We start from the raw sequence: 15,057 nt of genomic DNA on the forward strand, positions 1-15,057 counted from the left end.
AGAGCATTGTTTACACATCAAATGCTAAGACCAACCTCATCTAACTGTTCATCATCACTGGTCATAGAGTAAGGTTCACTCTGTGTTTAAAATAAAATCAACTTTTTTCGTTAAAACGTGCAAACAGCCAACAATAAATTCAAGTAATAAAAAACAACAACAAAATAAGAGCATTCCAAACATGTCTTCATTGAAAGAAATAAGGAGAAACATTTGTAGCATTTTAAATTCAGTCTATAAGTATCATTAAAAATAAAGGAAATTACTGCATACATTTATAATTAATCGGGAATTAAAAATAAATAATTTATTAATGAATCTCATTAAATAAATTTGATTTTCAGTTAGTTGTTTCTTTATATTCAATAACAGGTTTTCTAAAATATGTCATTATAGAAAAAATATGCCTTCATGTTTTTTTTATTAAAATATAAGCTTCTTTTAAAAATGCCAACTATCTCTATCATTTTATTTTGTACATAAATAATATAATACTGACATATAAATAGAATGAATTATTTAGCATATGAATTAATAAATTATGCAATGAAAGTTAATAGTAATCTTTCCCCTTTCACTATATACAAATAGATAATTAAAATGAATTTATTTTTTTTTTAAATCTCTAACAGAGATCACTGTTTTTAATTAGATGCATGCTATTAGTTTAACAACACAATTTTCAAAATGCATTGGTAACAATACAGACTTAACTCTCTGATGAAGAACGAATGAATGCATTGATTGCATTTGATGTACCAAATTTAAGAGAATCAAGAATGTGTGCAGAAAAACAAAAAAAAAAATGCAAAATAATATTTATAATAATAACAAACTAACAACAACCAAAATAAACTTCTTACATCACTTAAGGATAAAGCATCACTTGGGGTTGTCTCAACACTGCTTTTTTCAGAATCAATAAAACTATCAGAGACAATATTGTGTTGGGATGTCTTGGGATCTCCAGCAAGCTCATGCCCTGAATGGCACTGTGCTGCAGATTTCTTTCTGGTTTTGGATTTTTTGCTACGGAATGCAGCAAGCTGTTTAAGAAGGAAAAATTTCAAAATGATAAAACTGAAACAAATTATCTCTACATGTAAATCTCAAAATATAGCTGTAAGGACTTGGAAGGTTCTTAAATCCAGCCTATACCAGGACTCAAGACATTCAGTTCCCAGTGATGGGAATTTTTATGAAATTTCCTCAGACTGAATATTATATTTCTGACAAAATACTCAGAAATCATTGTATATGCTTATTTCAGAAAAATGATACCACAAATACCGATTAAATTTAAAGCATTAATATATTATTCCTACTGCCTAGACCAGATGTAAAAAAAAAAAAAAAAAAAAAATTCTCTTTCAAAAAAAAGTGTTCTTGCATGCATTTTTACAAGAAAGGAATTGAGGTAGTGTAGGATCTAATGTACTTAAAAAAAAAAAAACTTCCTAATTCTATTTTTTGTTTAATATATATGTGGTTCACCTTAGCATGCTGATTCATAATAAGGTGAGAATAGAAAATTGTCTAAAATGTTTTCAGAAACTGTCTCCATCACTGATTAATCTATAAAAATTAGATTTTAAAACTATCTAGGCATACAGATAAAGTGGGTGAAAAGACTGGCCTACTTTCCTTTTTTTAAAACTAGATCTAGAATTGCTCAAGATTTTTAATTCTAAGACTGAAATTAAAAGATGAGTGGAAATTCATAATGATTAGCTAGGCCAAACTTGATCTAAATACATTTTTATAATATCTACTCTAGATGTTTAATGCCTATAATGTTAGAATAAACTTACTTAGTTCTACAAACATTTATCTATGAGTACGAATGAGGAAAATAATGTGTGTATAAAATAGATTTCCTTGCAAGAACTAAGAAAGAAAAGGCTTGTACACTTTGAAATAATACTTTTTGAACTATCTGTATGATGGATCAAGCAAAAAGAAGTCAAACCTAAAATAATCATAAAATGACATCTTCCCAACTCACCACTCCCATATTCTCTGAATATAACTATATTATAAGAATTGTTAAAATAAGAACTTAACATTGAACTATTGCACAAATTAGAAGAATCTGTACCAAATAGTTTAAATTTTATGCTAGACCCATTTTTAATAGTTTAAAGGTATTTTGATTATGGAGACTTAGAATTTTTTTTTTCTTTCTGATGTAAATCTACCTTAAAGACCAACTGAAGAGTTTTTTTTCCAAATTGAGATAGTAATTGATTTGGATAGTACACATGGCATCAAATATAATTCCTAAAAATTTGAGTTTAAAGAAATACATACATGAAATAATTTATTTATACTAGAAAAAGTCATTTAAAAGTGTGAAAAATAAAGAGATTTGAAATGGCTTTAAAGTAATGGCTGAAAGTGGAAGTAATGCATCTCTCTCTCTCTATATATATATATTTTTTTTATAGATGATGGAAATCAGACAATTTTTTTCCTTGGGTATGCGATCATTTCACTAGATGCGATGAAAGATTTAATTTAGATTGAAAAGGGCTTGATAATTTACTGTAATTACTTTTTTTTATACGGTACATATAGAATCGAATCAAGACCTAGGTCTAGCTTTTAATAATTTAGACAAGTAGAAGCTAGAAGCTACTACTACATGGACTTAGTAAGTTGAGTAACTTTAAGACACTGGACTCTAGAGAGTCTAGTAGAGATCTAGATCTATATAGATAGATCTTATTTGTTGTTTTTTTAAGACCAACTTAACTTCTAGACAACTTAGTCTTCTTACTAGAGATATGGATCTAGATCTCAATCATAGACCCAGGAATGCTACCCTGCCTCATAGTGGTGTAGCTATGGATTTGCTATGGATCTAGATCTCAATCATAGACCCAGGGATGCTACCCTGCCCCATAGTGGTGCCCGAGTGGAAACAATTGTAGGAGGAAACAATAAAGGCTAAAGGGTAGCAAAACAAGACTCCAGCATCCTCATTGCACTGTGCGGAGCTGTAAAAAAAGCTCCCCCACAACCTTGTCACAATCTTTCTCAAGGGGTGTTAAAAAAATGGCGTTTCAGGCACAGTTGGCCTGGTATGTAGGAAAATGGTCGTGGGGGTTCCTGGTGTACACAGTCTCTGGAGTCTGACCCCCCGCCAGGCAGAACAGTGTACAGTCACCTACACTGTTCTCATTCAGGCAGGAGAGAGAGAGCTCTTGTTCACTTTAGCTGGCCTAGAGATCCAAGAAATGAAGAGCCAAAGGGTCAACTCTACCCGACAGTTTCAAGAAGATCTAATAGATAATAGATTTATAACTACATAAAAAAAATATATTATTTTTTATTTGTTTTTACTAGTCTTAGTTTAAAGACGTTTAGATGTAAATTAAATCTAATTTAGTATAGTCTTAGTGACAAGCCTATAGCCTATTAATTATGCCCTATAGGGAGCTAGGTCACTTTAATAAGTGACTAGACTGTCTAGTGGTATGTAGTCATTGTAGTGCTACTAGATTCTATATCTAGTGTAGTCAATGTCAGTATAATTATAAATCAATAATATCATCTATATTATAACTATATAGACAGATTAGGCAGTGATTAGGGCCTTTAAAAAGGCGATATATATAGAATCTAGTATAAATTCTACTATGTAACTATACTATTACAAAATAACTATTCTATTGTTATAACTCCCCCATGCGCACTGCCATCCAGGCTAGTGCTAGAAGGTGTGTACTGTGATAGAATAGACCTAAAAGGATGTCAACATTCCCGCCCAAGGAGAGAGCCAATATGGAGAGACTGTGCTAAGAGAAGATGTTTTGTGTACCTGTGATGTCCTGTAAATAAACATCTATAGATATCTATGTCTCTTAGCACAGTCTCTCCATATTGGCTTTCTCCTTGGGCGGGAATCGTTCTCCTCTAATGTTGACATCCTTTTAGGTCTATTCTATCACAGTGTGCACCTTCTAGCACTAGCCTGGATGGCGGTGCGCATGGCGGAGTTATAACATTACCCCCTTCTTAGAGCTTTTCATCCCGAAAAGAAACAGTGCAGTGGGGGTTTGACAGTTCAGGTGGAGGTCGATCTGTGGGAACCACAGACAGTAGTGTGCCTGTTGCCCACGAAACCATATATATTATATACTGCACTGTTTCTTTTCGGGACGAAAAGCTCTAAGAAGGGGGCGATGTTATAACTCTGCCATGCGCACCGCCATCCAGGCTAGTGCTAGAAGGTGCGCACTGTGATAGAATAGATCTAAAAGGATGTCAACATTAGAGGAGAACAATTCCCGCCCAAGGAGAGAGCCAATATGGAGAGACTGTGCTAAGAGAAGATGTTGTTTTGTGTACCTGTGATGTCCTGTAAATTAACATCTATGTCTTGTTGAGTTGCCTCCCTTAAGTTATTACACTATTATAATTTATATAGGCATAGGATTTATAGGTAAAAAATAGGGGCCTAAGTAGTTACTCGACTCAACTCTTTTAAAAGTAACTCAGTTAACTCAAATAAGGCGGAAAACAGATTCTCTATTGAAAATGCATTTTTCGAGTTCAATATTCATTATCTCTGAATATAGACCATCTGTGGTATATTTGCTTTTACTGATGGATAGATCTATGTTTCTGGAAGCTTCATTAGCAAAATTTTTTTGAAATTCGTTTTTATATGGAATTTGTGCATTTGTGAATATCATGAAGTATTGCCAAAAAGACAGACAACATTTACTTCTGGATTTATGTGATCCCATTTCAAAAGGTAAGAAACATATTTTAGAAATATAACTCATGTATAAAATACATACTTAGTATTTAAAAATGATTGTTATACACCATAAAGAAAAAAAAAAGTAAATAAAATGCTTCTTTTGTCTTAAATTTGAAAAAAAATAGCCTCGATGCAATTTTTGAAGTTGTGATGTCGCCAAACAATGTGTACAATTTTTTTTTAATATAATTTACATTTTGCCGATTTTCGTTGCAAAACACTTATTTTTGTATTTCTATCATCATAATTATTATTTTTTTTTATTTTTTGGTTATTTAAAATAAAAAAATATTTATAAAATCTCGTTTTTTTAAACACCAATCAGAATGGAGGTCGCCGGAATTGACTTCATGACCTCCCGTTCAAAGTGCTTTTTTTTTTTTTCATTCGCTCAGAAATATTCGAAGCGATAATTCTAGCAAAGGTAATTATAGACAGAATCTATTACAGATAATTCAGTTCATAATATCAACTGCTTAGTTAATTATTCTGCTTTAATAATAGGATGTCGTTTTCTTCAATAATTAACTTCAAGGACGGGAACACGGGTATCTATCTTTAGCCAGGCGCGCGCGATAAAAACAAACAAACACACGTTTTGACTTAGTCAACCTGAAGGCGTACCTCTGAATTGAGATCTTAGTCTGTAAAAGCTAAAAACCTATAATTTTTAAATTAATATCGACTATTACGGCAATTATTTTACTTTAATATTGGTGCATTGCATGCGTCATAAAATCGGCCCGGCAATGCGATGTTTCAGCGCGAGGGGGGGGGGCACATTTTGAACTTAGATTTTAGATCTAAATGAATCTATCTCTAGATCTATAATAGTTTCTACAGATCTAGATCTATAAAGACTAGATCTTAACCATATTTTAAAATCAATATAGCGAAATGCTTTTAGATTAGTTAGACATAGATCGATCTCTAGGTCTAGGACTAGATCTAGGTCACTGGACTTAGACTCTGAGATTAGATTAGTCTAGATCTAGTCATTAGAGTTAATAAGCGTGAAATTATTTAAATATTTACTGATCTAGATCTAAATTCTCTTATCAGGATAGATTAGATCTAGAACTAGATGATTTAGATCTATATTTATATATAGATCTAGTCATTTCTAGTAGATAGTCAAGTAGCGATGTACACACGTGGATCAAGAATCAAGACCGTAGTGATCTAGTCTAAGTCTAAATGTAGACTCTAGGTCTTAGATCTATATAATTTATATAGCCTTATATCTACGTCTAAATATAATTCATAGTAAGACTTAGGACTAGATTTTAACATGGAAAAAAATCTGAGATCTAAATCTACTATCTAGATCTAGTCATTTCTAGATCTAGTAACTAGATCTAGTACTACTAGTAGATAGTCAATTAGCGATGTACACGTGTGGATCTAGGAATCTAAATGTAGATTAGATCTAAGATTTTATATATCTAAATCTAATTCATAGGATCTTATAAACTCAGTAGGGTTAAATTAGATCTGATCTCTAGATCTACATCTTAAATTACTTAAAGTTAAAGTGGAAAAAATCTAGATCTAGTCAATTATAAACAAGAGTAGAAGAGATTCAATAGACATAGTAAATGATAGTTAAAAATAACAACAAACACATATTAACCAAATTATAAAATTTGTTTTTATTTCTTTTCTCAGCAACAGTTACTACAGATACAAAGATTGAGATTATTTGAGATAGTAAACAGAATAGTCAATAGATATAGATCATGCACCATGCAAGTTAAGCTTTATTAGGTCTAACTCTAAGTAGAGTACTCTAGACTTAGATCTAAAAAGTGATCAAGAACTAGAATAGATCTAAATCTTGATAATATTTCATTTAATATTAGATCTTTTCTAGTCTAAAATTATACATATCTATAACCTTTATCTAAAATTGATATAAATAGTATCATGTTAAAACATGAAGATAAGAGAAAAAAAAAAGACTTTTTATTGGTAGCGTGGGCCGAAGAGGGGGCTTATTTATTAATTATAAATACTTTTTAAGGTTGTTGTTTTTTTTTTTCAAATGTTCTATAAATATACTTTACTTTGTGACATAGTTTTAAGAAAATAATATTGTGAATTTGTGAAATTCATGGATTATTGGACATATCTTCTGTGAATTATGGATTTTTCATTATTAGGGGTAAGTGTGTTTGATCTCATTTTTTTATGTTAAATACTTGTCTGATGATAATGAATTTACTTTTTTTGGATTCCTCTCTTCTTGGGCATTAAAATTGATACATAATATGTCTAAACTGATTATGTTTTTGTTATTTAGGATAATGATAAAGTATAATTTGCAACCTAATTTTTTTTACGGAGGGGAAGGGGTCTGGGGTGGCTCAATTAATTTGCATAAATGACTTAAAAAACTTGTTTTTATATTTTTTTCAAATGTTCTATAAATATACTTTACTTTGGGATATATTTTTCTATAAATAATATTGTGAATTTGTGAAATTCATGGATTATGGGACATATCTTCTGTGAGTGATGAATTTTTCATTATTAGGGGTAAGTGTGTTTGACCTCATTTTTTCAAGTTAAATAATTGTCTGTTGCTTCTGATTTTATTTTTTTTGAATTCCTCTATTCTTGGGCAATAAATTTGATATATAATATGTCAATAAAAGTAATTTTGAAATTGGTCAAAAAAATGGTCCTTAAAGTAGAATGTTGAGAGCTCAATCTGTTTTCCGCCATAACAGTCTCTCTACTTTTCACTTGATCAGTCATACTACATAGTATCATCATACTTCATCAAATTCTTTTTCTTATTCATGACAATTCATTCTCATAACTCAACTTATTTTAACTCATACTCGATCTAGATCTACTCATGATGATATTGAATATTGATGATAATGATAGTATTGATAATTTATTGATAGAGTTAGAGACTTAGATCTAGAGTCTAGATCTAAAAAAATAAATCTATTTTTAATTTTAGTTTTAGACATGAGACGATGATGAGTCTAGTAGTACTAGTACTTACTAGTAGTACTAGTAATAACTAGTACTTGTAGTAGTGACTTAGTAGTCACTCTTATCACTCTAGTAACTAGTTAGTACTCTTAACTCTACTAGACTTAGACTCTAGTCGAACTAGTCAAGACCTTGTGAGTTAGACTTACTAACACAGTTACACACTAACACTTAGTTTAGAGAAGAGTAGACTCAGTCACTCACACTCACTGACTTAGACTTAGTCTTAGACTGACTGAGTTTAGACTAGTCAGCTAGTAGAGTAATTACTAATTAGAGACAATGACAATAGACGTCAATAGAGTAATACTAGATTAACTAGATCTAATAGAGTAATAGTAATAGTCTAATAACTTTTAACTAATAAGACCAATAGTAATAGATAGAGTTATAGAGTGACTTAGAATCTTGGTCTTGATTAGATTTTGACATTTTTGATTTAGATAATTTAGACTGATAATTAATAGAATAGATCTATAGACCTAGATATCTTAAATGGTATTAAATCTAGATTTACTTTTTCTTTTCCAGATGCAACTTTCTGTTGACGCAATTCATTATCCATGTTGAAAATTTTGAAATGAATAAAAGTAAAAGCAAACTAGAACATCTGCTGCCATCACTGAGGTATATTGCTATTATGTGTGGCAGCCATCTTAAGTTATAACCGGAAGTTGCTGGAGTTAACTAGGTCATTTTTGTTTCTTTCTTCTCGGCTCCCAGAATTTCAATACGGTTACCTAAAGAAAATGGACCATCGTGATTATATAGTCCGAATTTCACAGCAGATGGTCAGGCAGCCATGGATGATTGTTGATGATTATAAATTAAAATACTATAGTCTACCTCAGATTTTGTGCGTTTCTAACACAATTAGGGATAATAATAAGGCTTGTCTTCCGAGTCCGAAGATTAGTGAGGAAGGCAGTATTTCCCGTGGCTGCGAAGCCCCAGCTGTGACCTACATATTTTTCCACAACAGAGCAAGCATAGGCCTAACCATTGTCCGCAGGTGGTCGATTAAAGATTTTCTTTTCGCCTTCTATCATTACTAGATTTACAATTAGGGATACCACAGGACAAATCGCAGTCATTGGACTAATCGTGAAAATGTTTTGACTTAATTTGCTGCTTATTGGTGTCGTAGATGCATATCAACGAATGGGCGGGCTATCAACGAAAGAGAGAGAGAGGTAAACAAGTTTACCAGAGACTCTAATCAAGGCAAAAGATAGGAATGAGGAAAGACGATCGACAGATCCAGGGCCGGTCCTAACAATGGCAGGGCCCTATGCGAAACTGATTGCGCGAGGCCTAGTAACTATAAAAGTAAATACAGTATTGTAGCTTCCGATTAAGGTGAAAATTCGCCCGATTATTACATTTGTTATTATGCCTTTTTTACTTTTATCTCGCGTCCTCGCGTTAGGATTGGCGTTTTCCGCAATGAATGACGCCCACAAAAGACAATTTTGTATATTTTTCAGGAGATTTTAATGAGTTTTACACGAGATTTTTATGAGTTTTCATGAGATTTTAATAAATTCAGTAGATTTCCAGGAATGTTTCGTATATATTTTGCAATTCAATAATTACACCTAGAATTTGCACGGGGCCTATGAAAGCGCGGGGCCCACTGCGACCGCATAGGTTGTAGTGGCCTAAGACCGGCCCTGGACTGATCACCTGTGGTACTCCAATTATTTTTAAAGTCGTTGTACCTGAGAATAGACTGAGAAACTATATAATATGCTAATTATTGTAGTAATACAACCTCCGATTTACTGACATGTTTCATTTCAATCAGTGTTTCTCTAATTTTTACCATTGGTTTAATAGCCAAGTAGGCCTACACGGACCCAGATTTTGAAGGAAAAATCCTATCTTATCTTATATAATACAGACGTTACTTCAAAAAAGAGGATGAGTATACGTCATACGCGTCATGCATTCAGTCATGCATATTAACCAATGACTTAAATTCTGCCAAGTCACTGGTTTTCCTGGCTGGCTCAGGCAACCCATTCCATGCTGTAATAGCGCTAGGGAAGAAAGAGCAAAAATGATAGTCCCACGATTTTTTTTTTCGTGAATAGAGAATAGAGTTTGGTATAGCGGCCCTATATTCAGTTCTGTAAAGAAAAAAAGAGTTAAATTACCTATAGATCTGTGGGTTTGAGCTTAATTCTAACTTTGAACGTGCGTTACTAATCATCACACAGTGAACAAGAGAGACTTTTTATTGACTCACTAAAGCCTGAAGGGCATTTTAAAAAATGTCTTTCATGGAGTTCCACAAGTAATCTATGATTGTGCAAATGATGAGCCTCCGTGAATACGGTAAAAAGACATTTTGTCTCATAAATATGGTATTATATAGTACTTTTGTAGCCTCCTCTTCATAATTATCCTAAATACAAATAATTAATTAATATTAGCTGTAGGTTTTGTACCATTCATGATTCTTGTGACTCTTCCTATTATAGAGAGTGGTAATAATGCTATAACGACCAAAGGAAAATGTAAGGGAACTCGGGTGAGTTCCTTACTACATACATATGGCTCGATAATCTAGGGTATGATTCTCAATTACACTTGTCAATACTTGCTTAACTCAAATACGAACACTTAGTATACATCAACTCTAACTCCTTATATTCATGAATATCGATAATACTTTAATACTTAATAAAGCACACAATTATATCACTCTTATGAAATACACAAAACATCAGCACCCTACTCAGACCAGGTCAGCTCTCCAACTGTTAGACTGACCGCTAGAAACCTAATTGTCCCCCCTTGAAAATCCCGTGATAAAACAATTCACACACCAACCCATAAAATAAACAAACACACACACAATCTCACATCTTACACACCCACGCTCTTGACAAGATTTGTTTACATTTACCATTCATTTGATTAGATTATGTACCCTACAATGTAGGGCTTGAAAAATTGAGATTTAGACTCATTAAATTGCTCCTCTGCACGGAAATCTTTAGTAAAAGGCGAAAGATTTACACGTTTGTGCAGGGAAGCCAGAGTAACAAATATTGAGGTGTAGATCGACCCCATTTAAAAATATTTGATACAAAATAGGTTTATATTTGTATGCATCTTTGACATATTATCTTTAAAAATCAAAAGAAATTCTCGGTAATGCATGTTGCGCAATATTTAATTGGCTTTTGCTTATTAATTTGTGTTTAGTAATTTAAAAACAAATGGTATAACATAACAGTTGCATTTTATTACTTATAAAAAGTCTTTTGCCTTATTGATAGTATTGCAGGAGTTGCCTCCCCGTGCATTTGCAAAGGGTCGTTAATTTTTTTTGTGGTTGCATCCCCTTCAATTATTTTCTCTATCGTGTCATTATATACAGATCACCAAAATAGTGTTTGCAAAGATTTAACACAGTCTAATAAATATTTGTTCCATATATAGTAATAATTATAATAATCTTTATTATTCATAAGGACTTTCTGAGCAGAAGGATAAGTGTTGGTCGATAACTGTTGTAGGTCCTGCTTATATATAGTTGTTAATAATAGCACTGTGGCAACTTAAATCAACATTTATTACACCAATCACCCATGAGGTTCAAACTTTAATTTTTTAAACTACCACGTACTTTGCCTTATAGATGTCCATTGATCTCGGGATCTCAGGTATATGGTAATTAAATTTCAAGCTACTCGGAATTCGCTTTCTAAACAACAAAGTTTCATAAGTGCCGTGTGTAAAAGAAGTGGATTGGATGGAATGATCCTATTCTCCGTAGACTTAAGTTGTCGTGAACAGAATTAGGGCTAATACAAATAGGTTTACCAGACGACGGTTAAAAGGAGGGCGTGTTCTCCATCGTGGGGGTCGTGTCCTTCGTCCAGCAGGCATCGGACTAAATTATGAAAATGTCCTTCTTTGTTGTTTACTAATGGCAAATATTTAACAAACCTTTACATCTGACATTTTTCGTGAACAGAGTTTGGTTTATTCCGATCTAATCAAAATAAACTTGTTTCTTAGAACTCTACTTGATCTGTGTTTTGTTGCATTGAAAATGCGTTGGTAGTAAATACTTGAGCGAGAACATGGAAGTGACGGAGGTGCAATGATGCCATCTTTAAGAATTGATAAAGAAAGTAGGCCTATCATTCGTAGAGTAACGTTTGGATTTTGTAGCTATAGATCGACACGCCTAAATCACTCTGAGAGAGAGAGAGAGAGAGGAGCAGGCTCGACATTATGGGGGCTGTCATTCCGTTTCGAACCATTGTTGGCTTAGACCCTGGAAAGTGATCTCTACACGCTCATGTTGTTCCAGGAAGTCGTAGCCTAATAATATATCCGGGCACGACATGGCCTAAAGTGTGCCGATGTGTCAAAAAAAAAACAGCAACTCAAACTCACCCCCCTCCCTTTTTTTTAATAATATATCACATCAGTACAGAGGTTGTCATGTATGTGTAACTTGAAGTCTTATAAGAGAATCTTTTAATGTCAGCATTACAAAGGCCGCGAATACAATTCTGTTAGGTAAGTGTTGGTCAGTCATAGATAAAAGTTTTGACGAGTGATGAGAAGTTCTACATCAATGCTGTCCGACAGATGAAGAAGAAATGTAGCCTAACTCTCAGAACTTCTAGCACTCTTAGAACTTCTAGCACTCTAAGAACTTCTAGCACTCTTAGCACTTCTAGCATTGATATTGAGATCATCACAAGTAATTTTGTTGACTTACAGCACGAGAAAGAGAGAACGAAATAACGGCCGTTATTGTAAATGCCATTGAATCAGATGTAGGTCTATAAATTGTAGCAGGCTTTCATTTAGGCTACATATCTTTTTGTAATGTTTTTGTATGTTTGTTTGTTGTTTTACATGTTTCGGCTATTCCCTTAGAGTTGAAGATAATTTAAATTACTCCCTAGTCCAAACCTCCCGCAGGACGACGGGGGATGGCAGTGGAGGGTAGGCCCTATGAACCAGGGGCCGTCGACATTAGGCAGCCACCCCATTTGTTACAGATTTCTTCTTACTTAAGCAGGACACTTGCTACGAAAGTGGATAGCGACACAACTATCGGTCATCTACAGCAGAACATTTTTTTTTCTTTCAATAGCTTTTATATAGCGCAACTTTCATTTACTTGCTCGACACACAGTCCCTTCAGTGTAGTAGCTATTAGCAGTTTCAAATGTAGAACAATCTGCTATCGTAGACAGCATGAGAAACAAAATTACACAATTAGTCCAATTTCTCACATTCAAGAGCTGCTAGCTTCAAGGCTAATTTTTCACAAGTATGAGGCCAGTATCTCCAGATCTTCTGAGCGTCTGGATCTACTACTAAATGTTTCGATTTTAGAAATAGATCCATAATCGAAATGCACAATTAATCCATTTAAGATTCTCGTTCAATAAATTGGAGCAACTTTTATTAAATAGATTACTCTAGGTTGTATTGAACAAGAATGACAAACTGGCACAAACACAGACTCTTTGATACGTCATTTCTAAACACGAAACACAAACAAGGGCAAAATCGCTTTTATCATATAACAGATGATGCCTTTCAAGCAAGATTGTTTGGGTTGACTTGGAAAAAGATTGTTTGGGTTGACTTGGAAAAAGCATTTAGTCTGGGAACAAGAATTTATTCTAATGAAAAAAAAAATCAATTAACAGAAAGATTTGTAAAAACTGTTTTATCCCACTTTCAGTCAGAGTGTGTCTAAGCCACGGAGAAGTTCACAGAAACCTAATTCATCAAGAACGTATCCTGTGTGTGAATGTTATTCAATCTTGCATCTAGATTATATTGCTTTTGTTATAGCAGTACTGCTGAGGTGGACAATGGAAGTCAAACTGAATTTCCATTTGTTGGCCCCAATAAAATTAACATTATCAATAGCCAGTAACTTTAACATCTGTTGACAAGAGCATGACATTACTTAAATTACTTTAGAATTGTACCTACTCCAGCTGTAGTGGTAACTACTAATTTAACAGACATGTCAAACTGCATATGTATTAGTGTACTTCTTTTACTTCTGTCTGTTTGGTCTTAGCCAGGGAAATGAGTTATGTAACATTGCACCTCGAAAATGCACGTTAGCAAGCACATGCAAGCTTGGGTTCTAAACTTTCTGATTTAATACCCACAATATGTAAAAGCGAACGGACATGTGTCGGGCACGAGAGTTTATCACTGAAGAGCCGCAGTAGTGCATTCTTTCACCAGTATTGTATATATAGTGGATACCTTTTCAGGAAACACCGGCCACCCCGATATCCACGTGACCCCCCCCCCCCCTAGATGGCACCTTGTGTCCGCGCGTAAAAAGGCAGAACAACGTGGGCACTGCCCATTCTACCGGCATCTCTTGTTGTAGTATCATTTCGTTACTGGACCTACGTCGTATCCACTCCCTGTTTGTGCCTGGTTCTACACCATGTGCGTATGTATGGCTGCAGGTCTTTAGTGTATAATAAAGAAATTGAAATCGGCCTACGAGTTGCCTTCGTCATGTCATTTAGTTTGTTCTGTGCCAAACCCACCACAATAATAACACATATACCATCTACACCAATAACATTCGGAGCCAATCAGCTGATACTCCCATCATAAAATTTGCTGACGACACAGCAATCATCGGCCTTATTGCAGGTGACGAAAATCTGTACCATTCTACACTTTTTACCAATGGTGTCATCTCAACTTTCTCATTTTAAATGTTCAGAAAACTAAAGAAATGAAAATAGATTTTAGGAAACATAAAGACCATCTTGCACAAATTCCGCACAATGATGTGACCTTGAAGCAGACAAAACACACACAAAAAAAAACAACAGAAAGGACTCTGAAGATTTGCTGATGGTCGTAATTGGGCTGATGTGATGGGTTAAAATATAAATTTAATTGATGTTTAGATTGGGTTCAATGTTTATTATCTTGTTTTAAAACATGTCGGTCTGTTATTTTATATTTAAAAAAAATTGGGAAAAAAAAAAAACTGGCACACAATTAATATAAAATACACTTTATTATTATACATGATAGTGTACATGTCTGTATTATGATACATGACAGTGAACATATGTCTGCACTTAATTTACTATAAATTTCTATATTTACTCATTAAAAATTGAAAAAAATTCTTTGCTATTCATAACAATAAAACTCAGTTTAAAATAGGTGTTATCCAATTTGACTAAATGTAAATGAAGGAACACAAATGTTGCTATTCCAATCAGTTGACATTAAAA

At 33.5% G+C, this 15,057-nt stretch overlaps 1 protein-coding gene and 1 non-coding gene across 9 annotated transcripts in view; both read right to left on the reverse strand.

The window, feature by feature from the left end:
• Positions 1–10,679, reverse strand: part of LOC106054580 (A-kinase anchor protein 9-like) — an 82,879-nt gene extending 72,200 nt beyond the window's left edge. For 6 of the 8 annotated variants that reach the window (XM_056018213.1, XM_056018211.1, XM_056018208.1 and 3 more), the window contains exons 1-3: positions 8,298–8,513; positions 864–1,046; positions 36–80 (exon numbers count right to left, since the gene is read on the reverse strand). In XM_056018213.1, the coding sequence (XP_055874188.1) occupies positions 36–80; positions 864–1,046; positions 8,298–8,345 (276 nt within the window). In that variant the 5' untranslated portion in view covers positions 8,346–8,513. Of the gene's footprint in view, positions 1–35; positions 81–863; positions 1,047–8,297; positions 8,514–10,233 lie in introns of those variants that run through there. The other 2 variants (XM_056018209.1, XM_056018210.1) reach the window with 2 other exon arrangements.
• Positions 10,680–10,716: 37 nt separating this feature from the next.
• On the reverse strand, positions 10,717–10,833 carry LOC129924329 (U5 spliceosomal RNA). Its single transcript, XR_008776311.1, has one exon. It is a non-coding gene; the product is annotated as a U5 spliceosomal RNA (small nuclear RNA).
• Between the last annotated feature and the right edge of the window lie 4,224 nt (positions 10,834–15,057).

Source organism: Biomphalaria glabrata, chromosome 1 (genome assembly GCF_947242115.1).
Source record: "Biomphalaria glabrata chromosome 1, xgBioGlab47.1, whole genome shotgun sequence".
Lineage (NCBI taxonomy): Eukaryota > Metazoa > Mollusca > Gastropoda > Planorbidae > Biomphalaria > Biomphalaria glabrata.